A 14,073-nucleotide genomic window follows, 5' to 3' on the forward strand; every position below is an offset into this window, starting at 1 on the left:
TTATCTGGGAACGTCACAGGGCAGAACTGCAGCACAGTAGGCAGCTACACAGTGTGCAGATAGATGCTGTCTGTAAGAGGATCGAGGATATATATATAATAGGTGTTTACATTTTAGACTTGACCATGTGACCTTAAATAAATAAAGAAAATACATACAAAACCACCACTACACATTTCTTTTATAAGGTAATATATTCCCTATTTAACAGAAGCACTATGCATAACACAGCTTTTCAGCTTGACACAGGTAGGCTTTTCCAGAGTGGATGGAGTTTTTCACACACAGCACAAGTGACATATAAGCCACCTCAGTGACACAATGATTCACCTTTAGGTTTTGTGGCTTGTTGTGCTGACTTGTGCTTTATGTGCACACCAATGTGCAGGGCACCAACACGTGCTTGACTCTATGCAGCATGTACAGCTGCACATCTGTTGGCTTACTCTCCTTATATCTGTTGAGTTAATTTGGCGAGTGTGGAGTTTGGCAAATACCTGTAGGTTCATACATGGTATATATACACTACTGTCGTCTGCAAAAAAAAACTGCTACGGATGTTGAAATACATTGAAATATATAATTATATGTTGAGAAGTCCACACCTGTACTCAGAATGCTTTCCCCACCCTACAAAGATATATACCTGCAGTCACATTGTCATTGCAATGAAATATAGCACAGAGTATAGAAGAGCACGGCTTTAGAAAGACTTTGGTAGAAACCATGCTTAGAAATCTGTGCTCGGGTGCCTTTTCTCGGGCAGTTCTAGCTGAATTTTTAGGCACATTGTTATTTGTATTCTTTGGTCTTGGCAGTGCATTACCTTGGCCCTCGGCAGTGCCCACTATCCTGCAGATCGCACTAACATTTGGTCTAGCTATAGCAACAGTGGTCCAGACAATAGGACATGTCAGTGGTGCTCACATCAATCCTGCAGTATCATTGGGCTTACTGGTGGGATCACAGATCTCAGTCCTGAAGTGTGTCTTCTACATCCTGGCTCAGATGCTGGGAGCTGTGGCTGGAGCTGGCTTACTCTTTGAGTTCACCCCATCCAATATACGAGGGAGCTTCGGGGTCAATGCGGTAAGTAAATGGTGGGAGGGCCATATGGGGACAGTAACTTTAAATGGTAAATGTTCAAGGTCAGTCATTTTTCTATATACTTATTTAAATATTTAATTTTGATTGTAGTCATGTGGGCTAAAGAAACAAGAACATGCAACTTACAGTAGTCAGTACAAGCAGTCAGCCAATGTTTTTTACTTTTTTGACTTCTATGGGTTACTGACTTTGTATGATACAGCTGGCTTATTCATAATCCATAACAGAGAAGTATTAAAGGAAGATAAGAGGGAAGGGATGTTCTAGTAAATTACAATGAGCTTATGGAGGTTTTAATTATTTAACATGCAAAACTATTTATTTTTGTCAAATTACTGGGTAATATCGAAATAGCAAAAAGGCACTCACAAACATCTCCATGGTGTGACCATGTTAAAGTGTATGTATTGACAAAACTGTTTTGTATAGACTAGGGAAGGTTTAAATTCATGACCATTTTGTTTTCTCTGTGTACAACTGGGGAAATTTTTCTTCATATCTTGTCCCAGAAAATGCAACAGAAAGTCAAGCCTCGTACACACGACCGAGGAACTCGACGGGCGAAACACATCGTTTTCCTCGTCGAGTTCCTTGTTAGGCTTGTTGAGGAAGTCGACAAGCTTGCTTTGCGTACACACTGTCAAGACAAAATCTCCTCGTTCTCAAACGCGGTGACATACAACACATACAACGGCAGGGGAAGTTTGATTCCACTGGCTAAACTCTTGGGGCTGCTTTTGCTAATCTCATGTGTTTGCGTGTTAAGTAAAAGTTTGTTAAGAGACGATTTGCACTTTTCAGTCTGTTACAGCGTGAAAAATGTGTTATCTCCATTACAAATGCTACTTTTACTCCCGTCTCATACTTTATTCTGAGCAAGCGTGGGTTTCTTAGCATACACACGAGTTTCTCGTCGGAAACCAGTCCGTCGAGGAACTTGACGAGCCAATTTGAGACTCCCGTTGAGGAAATAGAGAACTTGCTCTCTTTTTGGCGTGTCGAGTTTCTCGACAGTTTCCTCAACGAAAATGTACACACGACCGGTTTCCTCGGCAAAAAAATATCTCCCAACAAGTTTCTTGCTGGTTTTTGCCAAGAAACTTGGTCGTGTGTACGAGGCTTTAGAGGAAATTCACATCTGAAGCCCTGTACACACACTGGGTTTTCTTGGCGGTAAAAAGTCCGCCAAGAAAACCAAGGGGAAAGCCGAGAACCCAGCAGGAAAACTGCCATGGAGCTTTGGTCGGGAATCCCGGCTGTGTGTATGCTCCATCTGCACTGCCTCGCAGTGTTTCCCATAGGAAAGTAGTAGATCTAGTGGGAAAAAAATGCCGGGAATCCCGACGGGAAAATAGAGAGCAGGTTCTCTATTTTCCCGACGAGATTCCCCGGCTGTTTTCCTGTCGGGAAAACTGCGAGGAAGCATACACACGTCCGGTTTTCCCGGCTAAAGGCTCTCTTGGCAGTTTTCCTGGCAGGAAAACCGGTCGTGTGTACGGGGCTTTAGACAGTTGTCCTGTGAACCGGGGTCTCCATCTGGGGTCTTTTTGACCCCAGATCTCTTAATAAAGAGGACCTGTCATGCTAATTTCTGTTCGAGGGATGTTTACATTCCTTGCAATAGAAAAAAAAGTGATACAAAAAAAAACATTAAAGGGAAAATGTAGATGCAGAAACAGAAGCAGAAGTGAACATATACGTAAGTCGAGACCTCCTCTGTAACTCTAAACAGGTAACTTCTAAAAATGTTTAAAGCGTTGGAGATTTTTAAGCACCGTAGTTTGATGCCGTTCCACGAGCGTGTGCAATTTTAAAGCATGACATGTTAGGTATCTATTTACTCGGTGTAGCATAATCTTTCACATTATACAAAAAAATTGGGCTAACTTAAAAGTTTTTTGTTTTTTTAATTCATTAATGTGTAATTTTTTTTAAAACAAATTGTTCGAAAGACATAAAATATTGCAACAACCTTCATTTATCTGCGCAAACTGTTAGCACTATATAAATCCTGTATAATAATAATAATAATAATAATAATAATAATATTCTCTAGGGTCTCTACTATAAAAAATGTATAATATTTGGGGGTAAGTCATTTTCTAGCAAAAAATACAGATTTTTACTTGTAAACAACAAATGTCTGAAAAAGGCCTGGTCTTAAATTGGCTAGGGAAGAAAGGATAGTATTGTCAGGTATCTTTGCTAGACAACGCAAAGTTACTTAACATCGAGGCATTCATTTTTCAGTTCATAAAATGCAAGACGCTTAACACAGCGAGGAAGATTCTGCATTGCGAGCAGTGGCGGCCGCTCCATACTGGGCTAATCTACATGTGGGGTGCCAGACACATGGATTCCAATGTTTTTTTTTTTTTTTAAGCATGTGATTAAAGCCTGAAGCTCTAATTGGATTAAAAAAGGGTGGGCTCGAGGTGCATAGCACTGCACTCTGAACCCACCCACTCGTGTGACAATAGTGAATTAATATTTGCTATTGTCTTCCTGCTTCTTCCTTTGGCCAATCAGGAAGTGGAAGGAGCGCGATTGGCCGAGAGGAGAAGCGATTGTATTGGTAGGTGCCGGGGGCGGGGAGGATGTACAGGGAGATCCAGAAGATGGCTGCCTTCGTTGGCTCTGCTTCAATTATCTGCTCTGCATTGCCGCCAAGAGCCCGACCACGTGAGTTCCACACCCTGGGCGGGGGGGTCGAGAGGTCTGTTTGTAGCCCCCAGAGGGGGTCAGGTGGTTTGTTTGCCTCCCCCCAGGGGCGACTGAGCTTGCCTCTGAGGAGTCCCAAAGCAAGTGGACACTAAGAAAATGTTCTAAAGCCCATCCCTGTGCTTTACAAAGAGGTTATCCTTCCAAAAGAGTTATTTGAGTTAGGCCTCGTACACACGACCGGTTTCCTCGGCAGAATCCATCAAGAAACTTGGTGGGAGAGCTTTTTTGCTGAGGAAACCGGTCGTGTGTACATTTTTCATCGAGGAAACTGCCGAGGAACTCGACGAGCAAAAAAGAGAGCAAGTTCTCTTTTTCATCGACGGGAGTCTCAAATTGGCTCTTCGAGTTCCTCGTCGGGCTGGTTACCAATGAGAAAATCGAGCGTGTGGATGCTAAGAAACCCGCGCTTGCTCAGAATAAAGTGTGAGACGGGAGTAAAAGTAGCATTTGTAATGGAGATAACACATTTTTCAAGCTGTAACAGACTGAAAAGTGCAAATCGTATCTTAACAAACTTTAACTTAACACGCAAACACATGAGATTAGCAAAAGCAGCCCCAAGAGTTGTGCCAGTGGAATCGAACTTCCTCTGCCGTTGTATGTGTTGTATGTCACCGCGTTTGAGAACGAGGAGATTTTGTCTTGACCGTGTGAACACAAAGCAAGCTTGTTGAGTTCCTCGACAAGCCTAACAAGGAACTCGACGAGGAAAACAATGTGTCTCATCCGACGAGTTCCTCGGTCGTGTGTACGAGGCCTTATAGTCAGGTGGAGCTTCACCACTAGCCGGCACACAAAATGGTGCATTTACCAAAAACTCAAATACTGGTTTTAGGTGGACTGATACTGTAAAGTGCCTGGAGTGGAATACAATTCCCAGTATGACATCGTAAAATGTATGTAATTAAAGCCATGTGGCTATAACACCCTCCAATGTGAAACGATTATTCCTGTATGCCACTGGACGTAGTTTATTCTGTATGCTGCATTAATACTCTGTATTTCCTATATATCTTCAGCTTAGCAATAGCACCACTTCTGGACAGGCTGTAGCTGTGGAGCTCTTCACTACTATGCAGCTTGTGTTGTGTGTTTTCGGAACAACAGACAGCAGAAGAACAGACAATACAGGATTTCCAGCCTTATCCATTGGTTTATCAGTTGCTTTAGGACATTTACTTGGGGTACGTAAATAATCAATCTGTGATATATCTTGTTTAAATGAAAACGAAGAAGTGTGAGGTCATTTTTCTTGTAGCTTTATAAACTTTTAAACTGATATTACATGCGATGGAGGAGATTTACTATAACAGGTGCACACAGAATCGGGTGCAGCTTTCTACCAATCAGCTTCTAGGTTTTATTGTCGAAGCTTAGGCCGCGTACAGACGAGCGGACCTGTCCGGTGAAAACGGCCCGCGGACCGTTTTCATCGGACATGTCCGCTCGGAGATTTTGGTCTGATGGTTGTACACACCATCAAACCAAAATCCCCACGGACAGAATACGCGGTGACATGACGGCGACGATGACGCGGTGACATGCGCGAACCCGGAAGTTAAATGCTTCCACGCATGCGTCGAATCACTTCAACGTCATGCGCAGGTTCTCGGGCCAGCGGACATGTCCCATGAGTCATACTGAGCATGCTAAGAAACAGTTGTCCGCTGGAAACCTGTCCGGACGGCCGGAAAATTGTCCGGTCGGCCCTACACACGACCGAACATGTCCGCGGGAACTGGTCCGACAGACCAGTTTCAGCGGACATGTTCGGTCGTGTGTACGAGGCCTTAATTGAACAAGATGATGTAAGAAGCTGATTGGTTACCATGCACAGCTTCATCATATTCTGTGTGCACCAGTTTTAGTACATCTCTCCTTGTATATCACTTGTTACTATAGTAATTTTTTTTTTTTTTTTAAAGCAGCATGAAGAAACTATTTTATACTCATCATAATTAAAAGTCTGTAGTGAGAACAAGGAACAGGGAAAGGGTATAATAAGTCTGCCCTCACAATCAGTTGTGGTTGTAATTTGACCTTCAGTCACTCATTTTCCTTCAACAAAACAGTTAAGATGAGCCTGGTAAACATGGGAAATTAAGACAAAATTTCCATCTGTTGGTTAGAAAATAAATATGATATGTTCATGTGCAATATTTTATCTTTATTGTATTTTTTTTAATTCTGTGTTGGTATAGCAGCTGTTAGTCTTCACCAGGGGTTCATGTGATTCACAGTGAGTAACACCACAGAAGCACATTTCAGAGACAGGTGTTGCCATGGAAAATAAATTGTCTAAATGAAGACTTTCATAGCGGGTTGAGAATAAATATTTTTAAATAAAGCTACAAATTTAAAAGGAATAAATTAAGTTAAAACGTATAGAAGATTTTAATGATTGGGTGTAGACCTACTGCAACTGCTGGTAGCAAGCACAGAAGTGGAGGTCCTCTTCTTCTATGCGGTGGATATTTTTAAAATGATTATATCAGCACTATTGCCGCGTACACGCGATCGTTTTTCGGCATGAAAAAAACTTTGTTTTTCAGCATGTCCAAAAAACAAAATTTTTCCAACTTGATCATTAAAAACGATGTTGCCCACACACCATCGTTTTTAAAAAATGATGAACAAAGCGCGGTGACGTACAACACGTACGACGGCACTATAAAGGGGAAGTTCTATTCGCCTTTGGGCTGCTTTAGCTGATTCCGTGTTAGTAAAAGACGATTCAGGCTTTTCTGTCTGTCAGGCCCCGTACACACGACCGAGTTTCTCGGCAGAATTCAGCCAGAAACTCGATCGGAGCTGGATTCTGGCGAGAAACTCGGTCGTGTGTACACTTTTCAGCGAGGAAGCCGACGAGGAACTCGTCGGGCCGAAAAGAGAACATGTTCTCTATTTTCTCGTTAGTCAATGGGAAAAGTCGGCCCGCCGAGTTCCTCGGCAGCTTCCACACTGAACTCGACGAGGAACTCGATGTGTTTGGCACGTCGAGTTCCTCGGTCGTGTGTACGGGGCCTCACAGCGTGATGAATGTGCTTACTCCATTATGAACGGTAGTTTTACTTGAACGAGCGCTCCCGTCTCATAACTTGCTTCTGAGCATGTGCGGGTTTAAAACGTCGTTTTAGTCCACACACGATCATTTTTTACAACCCGAAAAACACATTTTTTTTAAACGACGTTAAAAAATTCAGCATGTTCGAATTTTTTTTTCGTCGTTTTTCAGAACATGAAAAAACGATGTGAAGCCCACACACGATCATTTTAAATGACGTTTTTAAAAACGTCATTTTTTTTCATGCCGAAAAACGATCGTGTGTACGCGACATATGACATTCATAGACATTTCCACAGTGGATGGGAGGCAGAGTAGAATAACAATGAGAGAGTTGGGGGCAACTGAAAAATAACACTGTCAGGAGACAGAAATGTCCATTGAGATGTTGATGGATTGACATGTCCATTTGGACCTTTGTTTCCTGCACCTCAATCTCCGAACTATTAGGCCCCTTTCACACAGACGGCTGTTTTGCAGCACTTAAAAGCATGTAAAATGTTTTGTGAAATTCAAGGCTCCAGGCACTGCGATTAGCTCCATTTGTACATTGCGTTTACATGCGGTTAAATGCGGCCGCGTTTAGCTGCGGTAGTCATTCAAAATAGCAATCCTTTTAATTTTTTTTATTATGATGTGCTTCCTGTTGTTGTTTTTTTTTCTCTCACGCTGCTATCCGCAGTTGACAAAAAAGACTGCGATTACCTGCGGTTATGTGCATATAGCTGCGCTACATCGCACCTGGATGCATTCAATTCTATTTTTTCTATTCGCACCAAACCGCATGTAACGAAATCGCAGGTAAACGCTGTGTGTGAATGGGGCCATAGAAAAGTATTGTGTGCTTTTAGCTGCGGTAGAAAAATAAAAATCCGCAGCTAAGCACCATTCTACCTGTCCGTGTGAAAGGGGCCTTATCTTGCCAGTTGAGCTGAGCACTTTTTAGCCATTCAAGAGAAGCCTTGTATTTTTATCAGTGAATACAAGACTTCTTCTGATTGGCAAAGGTGGAAATCATGATGTCGCCTGCCCTTTTTTCCACCTTGGCCAATCAGAGGACACTATGTATTCATTGATAAAAATATGTCGCTGCTTCTGAATGGCTGAAAAGCACTCAGCCCGATGTCATGGTCAGGAGGCAGACTTTGAGATCAGTAGCTATAGCAGTAGAGGAACTCCCACTGATCAGCAGGATTGGCATACAAGCAGGTCACCCTGGCATAAAACGTAGGCTCATCTGAGGTGTGGAGTCTAAGAACTAACCAGGGTTCACCAGAACTCATGATGGTGAAGATGGGTTTAGCTACGTGTTAGTACCAGGTTGCAGTCCTCAGGATCACCCCACCAGGAGGTGAGCAACCCAGGGTCCAGAAGTGGATATAGCAGGTAAGGATCAAACAGAAGCATAGTCAGTAAACAAGCCAAAAATCGGTAACAAGTAGTTGCGGGTTGGGATCAAGCTGAAGCATAGTTGAAGAACAAGCCAGGGGTCAGTAACTAGTGGTAGTAAAGATATGGATGGCAGCAGGAAAGACAAAAGCGGGATACTGGCTGGAGAGAGCACAACCATCCGGCAAACAGGAAGTGCAGAGACATGGCTTAAATCAGTAAGTTTATGGGAGCAGCAAAGAGTTCAAGGTTCAGGACAAACAAGGTTCAAGGCAGGATCATTTAAGGAATTGTCCAGGGGACTGTCTAGCATTCCAGGTGGCTCAGCTTTAAAGCTTATATGAGATTTTAGGGATATGGTTAACATATATTTTAATTTGCTATCTGGTATTATTTCAGATGTTTAGTAACTAATATTGTTCTTTTATGGTATGTCTTGTGTTTAGATCTACTTCACTGGCTGCTCCATGAACCCTGCAAGGTCTTTTGGCCCTGCTATAATTATGGGAAATTTTGAATCACATTGGGTAAGAATGTTTGAAACTTTGACTGTATTACCTCCAGAGCACTAAATCCCTGCAACTAGATTCAAAGGCATGACATAAATGTTATCAATCCCCTTTTATTAAAATGGAAACATTAATGTCCGTTTTAATGTCCAAAACTACCTGGCTGTGCTGCCTGTCAGGGCTGTGTTAATGTCGTTATTGGCTGGGCAAAATTATAAAAAAAAAAATCATGATAAAACAGCTTTTTACATATATTTCAACGGTGTATTGAATTGGAATTGAGGGGAAATTTCCCAAATGGGAAGGACACATCAATATACCTTTCCCTCTATAACAAAAAATGTTATTCATGTCCCCAATTGAGTTTTTTTTTGTGTGACTACACAGAGTTGCAGTAAAATCTCAGCAATATGAGTCTATTCACACCAGGTGCAGTAGGGCTACGTTGGGTGGCTATACCACTGCAGTCCCACCTCAGCCCCTCAGCAAGAAAAGGCAAAATGTCTTGTCTCCTACCCAGCCAGTTCACACCACTGCATTGCAGTGGTGTTAACCCCCCTGGCGGTATTCCCGAGTCTGACTCGGGGTTCCATTTTTGTGCTGCGATCGGTAACCCCGAGTCAGACTCGGGCTCGCCTCGCAGAATCCACAGGCTTGGTTTACTTACCTTGTCCCTGGATCCAGCGATGCCACCGCGCTGTGTGAGCCAGCGGGACCTCGCTCAATTCACACAGTGCCTCTGTGTGCCGACGATCTCCGTTCCCTGCGACGTTACGACGCACGGGAGCGGAGAACGGCGCCTAATTCAAAAAGGTAAACAAACACCTTACATACAGTATACTGTAATCTTATAGATTACAGTACTGTATGTAAAAAATACACACACCCCTTGTCCCTAGTGGTCTGCCCAGTGTCCTACATGTTCTTTTATATAATAAAAACCTTTCTTTCTGCCTGCAAACTGTAGATTGTCCATAGCAACCAAAAGTGTCCCTTTATGTCAAAAATGGTTTTAGAGCAGCTAGAAAACAGCGATAATAAATTATAATCACTTTCAGAATTGAGCGATAGCGATTTGTGGGAAAATTCGTCATAAAAAAATAAAAGTAATGACAGCGACAATTCTGCAACTGAGCAAATTTCAGTGATTTTGAGTTGATTACATTATTGAATAATTTTTATTATAATTATATTATTATTTGTTATAATTATTTATAATTATGTATTATATTATAATTTATCATTTTGTTTTTAAAAAAAATGTCATACCTGGGATGCCTACTAGACTCTTGTTTGGACAGATTTAAGTGAGTTATTCCTAAGAATTACAGGCCTACAGTATAAAACGCCAAATTTCCTTGCAAATAATGGTACCGCTTTCAGCACCTTTTTTCTGAAATAATCATACCGCCAGGGAGGTTAACTGAAAAAAGTATGGCAGGCCATCCTATTTTTAGGCGCAGTGCAAGGCAATCGACCAGCTTACACTACATGGCAGCCAATAAAACTAAATTAAACATCACTGTGTGACATTTAATTTTTATTTTTTTTAAATAAGTGAACAGAGCGGCTATCAGAGCATTGGCACTGCAATCTTCCCACTGCATTACACTGCACATCAGCCTCTGCATTGTAAAGCAAAAGTTGGTTTGAATAAACCCTAAAACTTGATAGATAAGTGAACCCTTCCTAATCCTATCAAAAGAAGAAAGAGTTCAGTTTAACGTAAGATCTGTTACTTTTATGTTTAGAAGGCTAATTGACATGAATGTTTAATATACTACTACAGGGCTCAAAATTTCAAGTCCTGAGCTACTAGCCAGGCCTCAAGGCGTACTCGCCACCAGTTGCCCCGTCCAACCCCTACCATGTCCCGCCCCCTATCCCGCCCCTAGACACGCCCTCATAAATCTCATGAAATGGCACGTAAATGTTTTATGCAGAATTAAGTTATAAAAATAAATATTAACAACAACTTTATCCGTGCCCAAAAACGCAGCCTGCCCATGTCTACCAATGCAGCATGTGTCCCCAGTGCAGCAAAATGTCCCCATTTTGCAACCAGAGTTCCCCCACAATTGCAGCCAGGAGTCTCCCCACGTTACAGCCACGAGTCCCCCCACATTACAGCCACGAGTCCCCCCACATTGCAGCCACGAGTCCCCCCACATTGCAGCCAGGAGTCCCCAAACAATTGCAGCCAGGAGTCCCCCCACATTGCAGCCAGGAGTCACCCCACATTACAGCCAGGAGTCCCCCTACATTGCAGCCAGGAATCCCCCCACGATTGCAGCCAGGAGTCCCCCTACATTGCAGCCAGGAATCCCCCCACGATTGCAGCCAGGAGTCCCCCTACATTGCAGCCAGGAGACCCCCACATTGCAGCCAGGAGTTCCCCCCACATTGCAGCCAGGAGTCCCCCCACATTGCAGCCAGGAGTCCCCCCACATTGCAGCCAGGAGTCCCCCCACATTGCAGCCAGGAGTCCCCCCACATTACAGCCTACCTGTGCTGAGTAGGGTAGGAGAGGAGCCGGAGCCTCCGTCGCATTGTTTAAACCGTGGGGAACATTACAGCTTTCAAATCAATAGCTGCCGCCGCCGCGAGCGTCAAATACAACCCCTCCCCCTTGTCCGGTAAACTTTGATAGACAGATCACCCATCCAATCCTGGGATGGGTGATCTGTCTATGAAAAAAGTGCCCGGAAAAGGGGGAGGCACTGTATATGACACACGCCGCAGGGAACACAGCTATTGAATTGAAAGCTGTAATGTTCCCCGCGCTATTAACAAACAGGCGGCGGCGACAGCAGCAGCTGCAGTGGCGACACGGCTCTCCTCTCCTTGCTCGCCCCCCCTGCTCCCAGGCAGCCCACACTCGCCAGCCCTCAAAATTTACTCGCAAAATGCGAGCAGGCAAGTGAAATTTTGAGGGCTGTATTACTATGTGCATTGAACAGTAGCTGTATAGCGATACAGTGAGGACATAGTAAAACATATCCTACTATACAAAATCACTAATAATTGGAGTCGTTACCATGATAATATCAACCAAATATACTTACGGTATATACTCGAGTATAAGCCGAGTTTTTCAGCACATATTTTGGTGCTGAAAATGCCCCCTCGGCTTAAACTCGAGTCACCTTTTTTGCACCTGATATGCTGGATTTGGGGACCCGGTATCGGCCAGTCATAGGTCCCCTGGACCCCATATAGCACACATATAGCCCCACTCTTCCTCTACAAGTGTGCAAAGTTTGTTGTCCGGGGAACCTACGGCCGGGGAGCACCAATTTTTCTAATTCGGGCACCCCTTCCATAGACTCCCATGTTAAACGGTCATTTCTCTGGTAACTTTGGGGATCCGGAACTTGAGACATATGTAGCCCCAGTTCTCCTCTACAGGTGTGCAAAGTTTGCTGTCTGGGAGACCTATGGCCCGGGGAGCACCGATTTTTCAAACCCGGGCATTCCTTCTGTATACTCCCATGTTAAATGTAAGTCTAGTCATGGACACAGTGAGGCATGGACACAGTGAGGCACAATGAGGCATGGGCACAGTGAGGCATGGGCACAGTGAGGCATGGACACAGTGAGGCATGGACACAGTGAGGCATGGACACAGTGAGGCATGCACATGGACACAGTGAGTCACAGTGAGGCATGCAGATGGACACCCTAGACTTATACTCGAGTCAGTACGTTTTCCCATTTTTTTGTGGTAAAATTAGGTGCCTCGGCTTATATTCGGGTCAACTTATACTCAAGTTTATACGGTAAGTCAGCTGTGTTGGAAAGATTTAATTTATATTGATGTTTAATTACAGATCTTCTGGGTAGGCCCCATGTCCGGTGCGATCTTTGCTGCCTTAATCTATACTTATCTTCTTACACCACCTGCACCAAATCTCCTAGATAGACTATCCATCCTGCATGGTAGTTTTGATCCAGAACATGAACGTGAAAGAGAGGAACACCGTAAGCACTCAGTGGAACTGAATTCTCTTAACAACTATTCAAAGAACATGGATAAAGCTTAAGGTCATTGATAAAGAATGCGTCAGATATTACATCAGGAAAAACAATCTGAACATTAGCATACTCAGAATCTATTTCTAATACAAGCAGCCATGTTATGGACTCATTGCACTTGGATCAACAACTCTTGGCTCAGGTCTTATAGCTGTACCTGGAAACCTGGGACTTCTTAAGGTAACCACAACTCTACTTCTTGGAGACACCTTTATTCTTCAACGGGATGTACTATTCCTACTTTGAATAGGAGCATTGGAGGTATTTCACACCTCAAATTAACAAAATGTACATACTAAATAATGGTGGGAAATGATACTATTATTATGCTCCTCTCTGAACCCGAGTCTGATAAAAAAAAAGGTCCATTCCAGACCAGTCATTCCCAACTAGGGTTGCTTGGAACTCTAGAGTTCCTCCCAATCTTACTAGGGGTTCCATGAGCTGTAGCTGGCTGACCTCTCATCTGATGGTTCTTGTCTAGTTCATTTGGCAGAGCCTGATGAATGACTCCAGTAATCTTTCAGCTGTCTGTAAGGATGGCATTCTGAACTACACTAAAAGGGGTGCATTTTCTTTCACTGATCACAATGTAAAAATACATTTTATCCACTGAGCCCCACTTGCAATTGCACAATGAATGCACAGAAAATAGAGATAAATGGACCCACTATTCCAGAACATAGCAATAACTGAAGTTTTGGATGGACGACCTAAATGAGTGGGCTATTTAATTAAATAAAATTTTGTATATAAGCTGCTGCATATCGAGTGATATTTTTTTAATAGAACATAATGTTTTAATGCCTAACAAAAAAGTTTTCACTATGAACTGGACCCTTGGGGTTGATTTACTAAAACTGGAGAGTGCAAAATCTGATGCAGCTCTGCATGGAAACCAATCAGCTTCTAAATTCAACTTGTTCAATTAAGCTTTGACAAAAAACCTAGAAACTGATTGGTTTCTATGTAGGCTGCATCCAATTTTTCACTCTCCAGTTTTAGTAAATCAACCCCTATAGTCTAGGAGCACATTTCTGTAAAAAATAAAATCTTGGCTTTTTTATTCCTATGACATTTTTGTGTTATTAATATAATTGGCCTCATTTATCAAAGTCCGAGATAGGAACTGTGTGCAGTTTCTTATTAACCCCCTTGGCGGTGTTCCCGAGTCTGACTCGGGGTTACATTTTTTGCTGTAATCGGTAACCCCGAGTCAGACTTGGGCTCGCCTCGCTGAATCCA

The 14,073-nt window shown here is 43.0% G+C and overlaps 1 protein-coding gene across 1 annotated transcript; it reads left to right on the plus strand.

Annotated features, from left to right (window-relative positions):
- The first annotated feature begins 646 nt into the window (after positions 1-646).
- LOC120928525 (aquaporin-5-like) lies at positions 647-13,688 on the plus strand. The gene is made up of 4 exons (XM_040339615.1): positions 647-1,089; positions 4,851-5,015; positions 8,731-8,811; positions 12,624-13,688. Exons 1-4 carry the CDS (start codon positions 727-729, stop codon positions 12,834-12,836), a joined length of 822 nt encoding a protein of 273 aa, XP_040195549.1. The 5' UTR covers positions 647-726; the 3' UTR covers positions 12,837-13,688.
- Positions 13,689-14,073: the final 385 nt, after the last annotated feature.

This window comes from Rana temporaria, chromosome 2 (genome assembly GCF_905171775.1).
Source record: "Rana temporaria chromosome 2, aRanTem1.1, whole genome shotgun sequence".
NCBI classification, from domain to species: Eukaryota; Metazoa; Chordata; class Amphibia; order Anura; family Ranidae; genus Rana; species Rana temporaria.

What these genes read in the sequence shown, in the direction of transcription:
- LOC120928525 (XM_040339615.1), top strand. Translation starts at nt 727, where the DNA reads ATGCTTAGAAATCTGTGCTCGGGTGCCTTTTCTCGGGCAGTTCTAGCT. An exon ending in GGAGCTTCGGGGTCAATGCG is followed by an intron (nt 1,090 to 4,850) that starts GTAAGTAAATGG and finishes ATATATCTTCAG; the next exon opens with CTTAGCAATAGCACCACTTC. An exon ending in CTTTAGGACATTTACTTGGG is followed by an intron (nt 5,016 to 8,730) that starts GTACGTAAATAA and finishes TCTTGTGTTTAG; the next exon opens with ATCTACTTCACTGGCTGCTC.